Source organism: Antedon bifida, chromosome 6 (assembly GCF_963402885.1).
Source record: "Antedon bifida chromosome 6, ecAntBifi1.1, whole genome shotgun sequence".
NCBI lineage: Eukaryota > Metazoa > Echinodermata > Crinoidea > Comatulida > Antedonidae > Antedon > Antedon bifida.
The window spans coordinates 10405149-10416698 of record NC_136231.1 but is presented as its reverse complement, the minus strand read 5'-3'; the positions used below and the strand labels follow the sequence as shown (position 1 = coordinate 10416698).

Genomic DNA, 11550 nt, shown 5'->3' with positions numbered 1-11550 from the left:
TATTTCACCTTATGCTATTATTTGTACCATTACACTCATGAACATTCATTATTTGTATATTATTAATACATCCTTGTATAGTACTACCAGCTACAGGGGCGTATTGCAATATAAAGACTTTGTCTTAGGCTTAGATCTAAGCCCCTCGTGAAAGTCTTAGTTAAGCCTCTCAGCAAAGTCGATTGCAATATAGCCGTCTTAACTGAGACTTTATTAGTAAAGAATTTCAAACAATCAAACCAGCCTGTAGTTACCGACAAATGAGGGCGCTATACCAACAAGTGAAAATAGAGTAATTTATTTATTATTATAATTTTAGCAAATAATTACAAATATTGGCAACAAATTGTATGTAATTTAACAATAAGGAGTAGCGACAAGGACATATTGAGCCTGGCTGGAGGAGGCTTAGAATCTAAGACCACGGCGCTGAAAGTCTTAAGCTTAAACTTCTTATTGCAATGGTCTTAAATCTAAGACCATCGTCTTGGGTCTAAGACCGCGGTTAAGACCTTTATTGCAATCGGACACAGGTTGAAGGCTAGAGCAACAGCAGTACCTCATCATGTAGGCTTACTAACCCCACTCTTCATTGTGATCTGAAAGAAAACAATTCAATACAGGTAAGATAACACTGTGGATCATTGCAGATTATTTCTTATTTGTGTAGTCCAGTCAAAAATCACCCTAACCATGACATAAGCTCGTACCCTTTTGAAATTAACATAGTATGTTCAGAATATAGAATATATTGGAAAGCTCATTTCCTGATGTTGCGTCGTGCATAATCTGGGATTTAAAGAGAAAATTAAACTTTTATATATGCAATTTTTACCCACCTCATGTTTACTGCGAATGTGATGAAGCGTGACCGAAATTACAATACACCGTATACAAATACATTAAATACATTAAATATATTAAACCATCATGACGGATTGTAGTGGCATACTATATCTGACCTGTAATGATCTCCTGGTCTGGTTTATTCTGAACATTCTTTTTAATCTTATTTTATTATTTATTATCTTTAACATTAGTGCATGGATATCACAGTGCATTGCATATTTTAGACTATCATTCACAAAATTTGTTTGCTTTTTTTACACATCATACGATATGTGAGTTTTTTTTTATAAATGCCATCCCCGACGATTCTGTATATAAGTTTGAAGACGTCTGCTGCAATTTAGTATTAAAGGTTCGAGAGTGTACAATGTTTTACACGTACAAAAGCATCTCATAAAAGATTAAATAGCGTAAAAACGCACCAATGATTGTCGAGGTTCGAGATTAAAAATGATTATTCTTTATATATATATATGTATTCTGTCTTAACATATAATAGCGCACAGCATGCTCTGCATGGATATGATGTGTATACATCACAACATTGCATATGACCAGATTATGAGAAAGCTTCCAGAGAGTAAATAAAATAAAATTTATTAGATAGATATATATATATATATATATATAAACAAATCAGGCAAAGAACATTAATTCTAAACCGCCCGGAAATATACTGAAATTTATTTAATTAATTTGAAACGATAAAGATGAGGAAATCTGTGAGAATGAGAAAAAGTCGCCCCAACCGAGACTCGAACTCGGACCGCCTGCTTGATATGCAGATGTCCTAACCATTAGACCACTGGGGCTTTCATGGTATTGTTCGAACTCGATTGGATAGCGACTCTTTAACATTCTCGGCGTGGTACGGCGGAACAGCACTAGTCCTCAGTTGTACGCACGCGCACCAGAGATCAAATTGATACGCCCTCATCTTACAGTATTTTTATTCACGAGGCGGGATCTCCGAAGAGATACTTTTATATATATAAACAAATCAGGCAAAGAACATTAATTCTAAACCGCCCGGTAATATACTGAAATTTATTTAATTAATTTGAAACGATAAAGTAAAGAGTCGCTATCCAATCGAGTTCGAACAATACCATGAAAGCCCCAGTGGTCTAATGGTTAGGACATCTGCATATCAAGCAGGCGGTCCGAGTTCGAGTCTCGGTTGGGGCGACTTTTTCTCATTCTCACAGATTTCCTCATCTTTATCGTTTCAAATTATATATATATATATATATATATTATCTAATTTCCAATTCGTTATCTGGAAGAAAAGATGGAATGTTTATAAGACAGAAGAGGAGACACAGAAGCACAAACTGCTGCACACGTATGGATGGAAAAATATAATAGTGCAGAATGTGTTATTTGCAATAATGTAATGATTAAAAAATGATGAAATGAGATGATTATATAACATGAAAACGAATAGACTGTCATCTGAAGTTAATTTCATATTTATTCTGAGGAAGTATTTATTTGCGAGAATATACTAATGGGGATGAAATGTAACGCAAATGTTATGATTTGCATTATCTGTATAATTTACAAATTAAAGTACCATACTGATGTGACTATAAGCCTACCCACCCTTGAACATGAAATCATGTCAAGTTTGGGGGGGGGGGGGTGGTCTTATACCTGAGGATCCAAAAATGCAGATCGTCAAAAACAACACATGTACTGTGTATTCAATCATGGGCATCATCTCTCCTCTGAAACCACCACACGAGTGCCCTCATGATGTGTTGCGACGTGTACGTTGCCTATACACGAGGTGTAGAATATCGGAAAATTAAATTTATATAGGCCTAGTTCGTGCCATTTATCGTAAATATCTTATTTTAAACGTCAATTGAACATGAATTTATCAAGCAGAAAAGCAAGTTTACAATGTTCGTTAGATAGATGTATCAAAGAAATTTAATAAGCCTGTTTATGGCAGCCAATACCAAATAGGGCCTAGTATTGTGATTCGAGCGTAGTGCGTGCAGCGATCTTCGCCCGTGATGAAGTGTAAACAAAACAGGACCGCTAGGCCTGTTATGTATGGTTATTTATGTGTTTAATGCTATACTTTGTAATGTTTATATTTTTTATTTTAGATTGTAAAAGGATCCCAATGGAAATAAGCTGATAAGCTTTTTGGGCTATCCTGGAAAATATTTTATAAATGTATTATTTGTATGTAATGTCCGTAATTTATGTTATCACTTTGTATGTATTTTTTATGATGATTTTCCAAATAAATTCAAATCAAATCAAATCATGGCCTAGCTTATATTAGCCTAGCTTGGTTATAATATGCAGAGTATGGAAGTTGCCAGACGGGTTGACCATCACAAAATAAATACTCCCCCTTACCAAATACAAAATAATGTATTACGGCACCTACTGTAGATCTTCAAATTAATGGGTGGGCTTATACCTGAGTGCCTCATTTTGCATGAGAATTAGTCGGGGTGGGTAATGGTATGGTCAGTATGGTAATGACAAAATGTCGACCACATTGATTTTATTTGAAGAGACCTGAACGAGCAATATTTTTTGCAAAAATGAATGTTTGATTTCTTTTGACTTCCTCGTCACTGTATTGCCATGGCCCGATCATTTTTTATGCTTTTGTGTAATAATATCATAGGCCTATTCTCCAAGGATCCTTAGATTATAATACTGTATTCAGACGAAACAGAGAGAAACATCGATGATGTCGTTTCTCGCACATCGCACATATATGGATATTCAAGAGGATGGAGCCAGCAAAATTTTAAAAAAACAAACAAGAACAAAAACAAGAAAATATTTTGACTTTTGAATACTCTGTATTCATGCAAACAGCAATAACTAACAAATCATATGGGTTCCGCATTATATTTGAATATCTTTATATGTCATGTATTAAACTATACTTAGATTATGCTATAACAGTTAATTACCATAGGTTTCATAGCTTTATTAATATATTTGTTTACAGGCGCTAACTGTGTATCGTAATTTTGGTCATTCTTCGTCGCATTCGCAGTAAACATGAGGCTGATAAAAATTGTATAATAAAAGTTAAATCCCAGATTTTGCACAACGCAACATCAAGAAATGATCTTTTCAATATATTGTTTGAATTTCGGGTACAAGCTTATGCCACGGTGAGGGAAATTTTTGACTGGACTATTATAAAATATTTGTTTACCTATTTTTCTACTTTAAGGAGGAACCACTTTATTTTATATTTCTGGTTCACAAAAGGTGTGAGGTGAGGTGTGACTTCATAACAGAGAGTGCTATGACAACTGGGTTCCAGTGACAACTCTTCATCTTAAAACTGGCATGAATGAGTTTGCCACCTTGCTCGCTCAATAGCCCCACTCTGCGAACCTGACCTACAACATGGTGCTCCAGCATATGGATTTTGGGAGTGATTGAAAACTTGTTTCTGTAAGTTAACAGGAATTCTTTTACGTCCTTTTCTGAAAAAAAAAAAAACAATCATTATTGTTTTTTCATTATTTTGATACTTTGCATTATTAAAAATATTCTTGCACTAATACCAATTTTGGAAATGTTGTTGACGGTCATACTAATTACTGACAAGTGTGTGGATGGGGTAGATCATATGGAATTTATGGGCGATATCTTAACTAAAGACGGAATTAAAGTATCGGATGGGAAAGTAAAAGCAGTGGTGGAAGCTCCTAGACCAAGTACCAAATCTGAATTGAGGAGTTTTCTTGGTTTGGCCCAATTTTGTTCTAAATTCATAATTGGTTCTCTACTGCTGCGCCATTATGGGAATTAACCGGTAAAACAGCGGATGGGAATGGGTTTGGTATAAAAACCATGATCTGGCATTTTCTGAATCAAAATCTAAAATCGCTTCTGCTCCAGTTGTAGCTTATTTTAAAAGGGATGCCCCCACAAGATTGAATTACTACTCATCTCCTTTTGGGTTAGGTGCCGTTTTACAGCAACGTCATGGTAAGGATTGGAAACCAGTTTATTTCATAAGTAGAAAATTAAATGACACTGAAAGTAGATATTCCCAGTTTGAAAGAGAAACCTTTGGTATAAAGTGGGCTTGTAAGAAATTACAGCTTTATCTAATTGGAATTAAATTTGTAGTTCGGACAAACCATAAACCGTTATTATCCGTGTTAAAGCCAAAATCTAGACCACCGTCAGCTCGATTGAGTGATGGCTTTTGTTTTTACAACAATTTTTCTTTTTAATGGAATATGTAAAAGGCTCTGCAAATTATGCGGACGTTCGATTTAGAATGTCTCAACGTTTTAGTTACTCCAGAAGTCGGTTGAAGTTCATCTGAAACGTTGAGACATTCTCAACCTTGCGTTAAACTTGGTTTTTGGAAATGCATGGTGTACTGCAAAACTTTATATGATTATATATTTAAATACACAATATACTAAAATAATTTTTTTTAAATTTACAATAGGCCTTTCATGTGAAATATGATATTGTACAGAACATTTAATTTATACTCAATTTATACTGAATTATTATTTTATCAATTGGATCACTGTTCTTTTAAAGATGTATTGTCCCCCAAAAACATGAAAAATGAAGATTAATTAAATCAGACTTTGAATATGTTATTTTGTAGTTTTAATAAAGTTAATCACTTCCATATAAAAAAAATAATGTTTTCACTTGTAAAATTACAAAATAAATTTGACAATTTTTTTATTTAAATTACATTTTTTTCAGGTAAATACATTTTTTTTCGATCCAATTTTTGGTCAAAGTGGATAACTATTATGTTACAATAAAAATGGAATATTCAACAACAATTTTTTTAAGAATTATTTTTTCAGGGGGACAATACATCTTTAATATCTTTAAATGGAAAACCCACAACTTACTTATTCATTTAATTGTTTGATTATTAATTGTTTTTTTAAAAGTAAAACCTCTTTTTCTAATTTGATTTTCTCTCTCTCTTCTTTTACCTTCTCCATCTCCATCAACATCAACTTCCGGTGCATTGCAGTGGTGGAATTACTTGATGTGAATGTTGGTTCTGGTACAGTGGCATACTCACTTGAAAGCATCGGATTAATGCCTGTATCTTGAGATCTATAAGAAAATGGTGTTAATTCTAGATGGTTAATGATCTTAATTGCAGTTTGTCTAAAATACAGTTCTGATGCAGTTAATTAAATGCAGTTAAATAAAAATTACATAGTCTGACAATAAACTAACACAAGACTAAGCAGTTATTTGATTAATTTATGTATTGGTTTAAACATTTATTTGCGATTTAATAAACATCAATTAACACTTAAAAAAATTTAAATCAATGTCATCAAAACTGACTGCAGTCAGTAATGAATGTGTAGGCCTACAGTCAGTCACTGTTCCAGAATCTAATCCACCTTGGATGCCTCCAAAGACGGGCGAACTTTGTCCTAAAATTCCCTCTATGGCCCTGTCAAGAGCGGATGGTTCTGGAATTGTATGAGGGCCACTACCTGATAAGAAATAATAATACTAGGCTAACTGCTTATTTATACTGTATTTATTAAAGCATAGACTCTATACAACAGTCCTATATGAATGCCCTTTAGTTTGTTAGGCCTAGCTTTGCTAGCCCAGGGCTAGTGAAGTACTACTAGGCTAGGCCTACTAGTACTACTATTAGTACTACTTAGTACTATACTACTAGGCCTAGTAGTAGGCCTGTTTACATTATTATTATTTTCTGTTCTTCTTCTCCAAACTAATTTATGATTAGCTCTCCCCTCCTCAACCTCTACTCACACATTGAGTGATACTCCAGTTGGAGTTTATCAATTATTAAATCAAGATCAAGATCTACCTAGCTAGCATGGCTATGGCTGTTGGCTAGTATAATAACAGTAGGGCCAGGCTGGATGGCATGGAGAGGGTGGCATTTTTACATTATTTATTACATTTTATACACAGTAGGCCTACTATCGGGAATCCCTACTACTAGGCCTACCCGCATAGGCATATCTAGGGCCCTAGGCTAAGCAAGCCTCTAGCTCCACTACTAGGCTAGGCCTAGCTTATTTTAATTTAGGCGTGTTGGCTTGCCTAGTCGACCAAGGTTAGTATCACCGTTAGTATTCTATCTAATTTTAGTTGTTGCATAAAAAGCAACTTGTGGTAATATCAGACAACTTAGCTTAGTTTTCTTGTTTTAAATTCGGCAGTGTTTTTACAGGGGCTACTCAACCTACTCGCGAGTCCGCTTAACTAATCAATCATGATCAACTTTGTTTTTAAATAGAAGGCCTCCCGCCCTCTAGGGCGTACCTCCGCCAAAAAACTAATTAAAGTAAAGAAGCATCGGCCTAGCATTGGAGTGATGTTCCCTAACAACAACTATATTTTGGCCTTTAAAAGTATTTATAGGACTACAAACAGTCATAATATTAAACTAAATTTTACCTGTTTGCATTAAGTCTTTTTTGTACGAAGTAATGTTACCCATAGCCTGAGACACAAGATTTTCCCTTTTTTTTTTTACATCAGCAGTTGGATTTGTTTGTTTGACGGCAGCTGTAATCTCTTGCCAGGCTTGTGTTTTTTGCTTGAATGTAATCTTACTATCAAAAGCAGCTCATATATAAATATTCTTTCGTTTTCCGTATTCGGATACTAACACCTCTTTTTCTTCGTCTTTCCAATTAGGTTTTCTTTTTGTTGCTGCCATTTTTGTTGCCAGCAAAAGTTTTTATTGAATATGCAAATGAGGTTTGAATGAGGGAAAGTGATTGGATATTGGACACATTGTCTCCTTTTTGATTGGACAATGGGAAACTCATGAATATTTATAAATATTTTTCCCTTAAGTGTTTCACTTAAAAGTAAGGGTTTCCCTTAGGTAAGTGGATCCCTTAACTCATTTGTGAATACCCCTTAAGTGTTTCCCTTTGTTAAGGGAATTCTTAAATTTTAAGGGTAAGTATTTCCCTTAGCCTAAGTGAGATTGGTGAATACGGCCACAGAGGCCTAAATATTGCGGAAATGAAACCCTGTTAGGGGAACGAAGAAAAGGTCAGTAGTTTTTGCCATTATAGTATCGATCAATTATGATTGGTATCTAAAAATGTAATAAAACTGGGTTTAAATGTAATATAAATATACTTTAGATAACATTGAACATGGGAACGGGCCAGCCCATGATGGGTACAAAAGCCAGCCCATGATGGGTACGAGCCAGCCCATGATGGGTACGAGCCAGCCCAGGCCATGATGGGTACGAGCCAGCCCATGATGGGTACGAGCCAGCCCATGATGGGTATGGGTATGGGTATGGGTATGGGTTGACCTGTATCCTTCTGTATGTTCCGATCCCCGTTAGTAGTACCAGGGAAGAGTTAACTCTTCCCTGGTAGTACAGTAGTAGTCATATGAGACGTCTAGGCCTAGCCTAGGCCTACTAGCTAGGCCTAGCTACATTCTGCATGCTGCATACATCAACAAGGTATTCACGATCTTATCAAGAGCATATTTATTGATCACGGATTCAATATTACTAACAAATGTAATAATACAACCATTAGCAAACGAGACAATACAAAACAAACATTCTGTAAAATATAACAAAACTTACAGTAAACATGATGGTTCTGCTGCTGGCACATTTTTAAAACGATTCATAAAAAGATAAATATTTTGGCACACATGGTGTTTCATACATACCGTAATCTCGAACAAAAACAGAAATACTACTGGTGGTGTGTGGTGTGGCGTGACGGGTACAAACCCTAAACGACCGGACAATTTGAATCAATTGCGCAGGAAATTTCAAACACCAAAAGTATTTTGTTGTTTTTATTTTATTACCGTATTTTTTTCAGTTTTTTAGATATGCCAACATCCAACAGCCAGTGGCCTGGAATTAAGGAAGTCTTTATTCATTACAGTATCTTTATTAGAGGGTAATTTTCCCCGTATCCCCACAGGGGAGTTCCCCACCGGAAGTGCTGACCGGTCGTGGGCGACCAATGTTTTTTACTTTTTTTTTTACATAATTTTTGTTGTATGTTGATGTATGTATATACATTTAAATAACAGTCACCAAACAGACAAGCACTCGATCGCTTCTTTTTGGTGTAGGCTATAGGCCTACTGTTAGGTGTTGTTTTAATAATTGAAAGTGTAAATTGTAATTGTAAATTGTGAATACCAACACCAACAGCAACACCACCACCACCAACTCCAACACCAACACCACCACCAACAAAAACAACAACACCACCAACAACAATAATATAATAATAAGAATAATAAATGAATGTGACACCTTAAAACTACATCGGCCTACCCATGGAGGTATTATACCTCCATGGCCTACCTCATTATTAAATCATGGAGGTATTAAATGAGAGAATTTGATTAATATTGAAAAAATCAATAACGACGTAAAAATGACCTACCCGGGAGTAGGCCTAATCCATAAAGATATCGCAGCATAGGCCTGCAGGTCGACAACATATTACTGCTGAGCAACGTCAAAAGAGATTAGGATGGTCAAAAGAGGAAAGGACGGTTCGAATGTTACACAAGGAGTGAACCAAATAAACGAGGATACAGAAAAGAATGCTATAACAGTGGATAACACGAAACACTGAGCTTAATAAAGTAGGTAAACAGAGATTAGCTGATCAAGTAGGCCTACGTCAGATTAAAATGATATCTATCTAGAGAATGTGGAACAAGAAATAGCACTACAAATTTAAAATTAAAACCGACAGTTAAATCAAACTGTTAGCGTCAAATAGAGAAACATCATCTAAAAGCCCAAAGTAACATAATATTATGCGAAGATGAAATTATACATTACTTTCGGTACAAGAACAACAAGAAGGGACCAGCCCAGAGCTAAATTCTGTACGAGACAGGATACAAAAAGTGATGCTTATAGAAACGAAAGCAAGATTACCAATATTGAAGTTGTGTATTAGAGCAAAGTTAGGATCAGAGGTTAAAAAAAATCAATGAAGCCGTGGAAATGATTAAACCCTCGAAATATCATCACAGAACTAAATTCATTAATGTACGCAGCTGCTTATGTCACTACTGAAAACATGGGAATGTTAACAAAACGAAGGGAAAGAAAAAGTCGATGAACCATTCTGGAAAAGGAGAATAAAACAAAGTATTGAAACATGGAGAAAAGATCTCAGCAAAATCGAGGAATGCCGAAAAGGAAACATGAGATTAAAACACAAAGAAAAAAATCGATTCAATAGAAAATACAGCCTCGAAGAGAAAGGCACGTTTCAGACATATTGAAGCAGAAAATCAAGGCAGGAGGAATTAAGGTTAGGAGATATGATAAAAGATGTCAAAAGTTCAGAACAACCTGACCCAATCGAAGTAGGTTCTTTTTGGAGAAAAATTTGGTCGGAAGATATTAAGAACAATGAGTGTGCTTTTTTGCTAGAAGAAGTTATAGCATGTCGAATTGGAAAACGATACTGACATCAAGCGGATCAGATATCGGGCAAGTGGACATCAAAAGAGGAAGTTTCCAAGGAGACTCACTATCATCGTTACTGTTTGTCTTAATCATGCTGCCACTGACCTTTGTATTACGGAAGATGAGAGCTGGTTATAAAATTGAAAAGGGCATGAAACATGTTAACCATCTTTTGTTCATGGATGATCTGAAATTGTATGGATCTAATAACGACCAACTAGACTCACTTGTAGAGGTTGTAAGGGTATTTTCACAAGATATTAGAATGTCATTTGGTCTTGACAAGTGTGCGGTTCTAGAAATGAAGAGAGGTAGACAAGTTGGCTGTAGTGGGTTAGATTTGTTAGATGATGAACATATCAGAGAGGTTGGAGGAGACGGCTACAAATGCCTTGGTATATTGCAGCTGGATAAGATTCTGAATGCTAAAATGAAAGACAAGATCACAGCTGAGTATATAACGAGAGTTAAAAAACTATGCAAATCTAAACTAAATGGGGGAAATATGATGATCAACGCATGGGCTGTGTGTGTTACGCTACTGTCAGTGCAGGGATAATTGATTGGAAGAGCTGGGCAACATCGACAGACGAACTAGAAAAGTTATGGCAATGAACGGAAGTATGCATACCAGAAGTAATGTTATGAGACTATATTTACTGAGTAAGGAAGGAGGAAGAGGGCTGATCAGCATTGAGGACGGTGGAAGGAAAGAGAGTAAGTCATTGCATGGCTACCTACAAATATTACCGAGTGGATGATGCAATTTGCTTTAAAGGAGAATGTGAAAAAGAGAATCTTATAGATTATCAGAAGAGGTGGCAAGAAACGCCCTACATGGAGAGTTTGTGCGACAAACAGCATGTTTCATGTGTATCAGGAGAAGATTCTTGGTTGAATGGACATTGGTTGGCATAGCTGTTCCAGCGGACCAAAACATCATAAACAGTGAGCAAGAAAAGGTAGAAAAATACAAAGAACTGGCTTTTGAAATCAAGAGCAAATGTTACAGTGGTTTCAATCGTAATTGTAAAAAATGGCATGAAAAGGTAAATGTACCGGACATCGTAGGGAGCGCTCAGATGTCGGCCATCCTGGGAACAGCACACATTATTGAGGAAGGTGCTATGTCTACCCAGAAGAACACTGGAGTTCACCGATAAATAATAACAACAACAGCAACAAAAAACTTACAGATTACAGATACATCCTTATAGAGA

The 11550-nt window shown here is 35.7% G+C and overlaps 2 protein-coding genes and 1 long non-coding RNA gene across 7 annotated transcripts in view; 1 reads left to right on the top strand and 2 right to left on the bottom strand.

Annotated features, from left to right (window-relative positions):
* LOC144845546 (zinc finger protein basonuclin-1-like) overlaps nucleotides 1–8551 on the bottom strand; it is a 71039-nt gene extending 62488 nt beyond the window's left edge. For all 5 annotated transcript variants that reach the window (XR_013612565.1, XM_078702952.1, XM_078702954.1 and 2 more), the window contains exon 1: nucleotides 8459–8551. Coding sequence is in view for 3 of the 5 variants with exons in the window: in XM_078702952.1 (XP_078559078.1) it covers nucleotides 8459–8467 (9 nt within the window). In the remaining 2 variants the exon portion in view is untranslated. The remainder of the gene's footprint in view (nucleotides 1–8458) is intronic.
* On the bottom strand, nucleotides 371–7839 carry LOC144845242 (uncharacterized). The gene is made up of 4 exons (XR_013612516.1): nucleotides 7291–7839; nucleotides 5826–5952; nucleotides 4052–4294; nucleotides 371–599 (listed from the first exon to the last, which is right to left on the bottom strand). It is a non-coding gene; the product is annotated as an uncharacterized LOC144845242 (long non-coding RNA).
* Nucleotides 8552–10307: 1756 nt separating the features above from the next.
* LOC144845157 (uncharacterized) lies at nucleotides 10308–10889 on the top strand. The gene has a single exon (XM_078702310.1). The coding sequence runs from the start codon at nucleotides 10308–10310 to the stop codon at nucleotides 10887–10889; it is 582 nt and encodes a 193-aa protein (XP_078558436.1).
* Nucleotides 10890–11550: the final 661 nt, after the last annotated feature.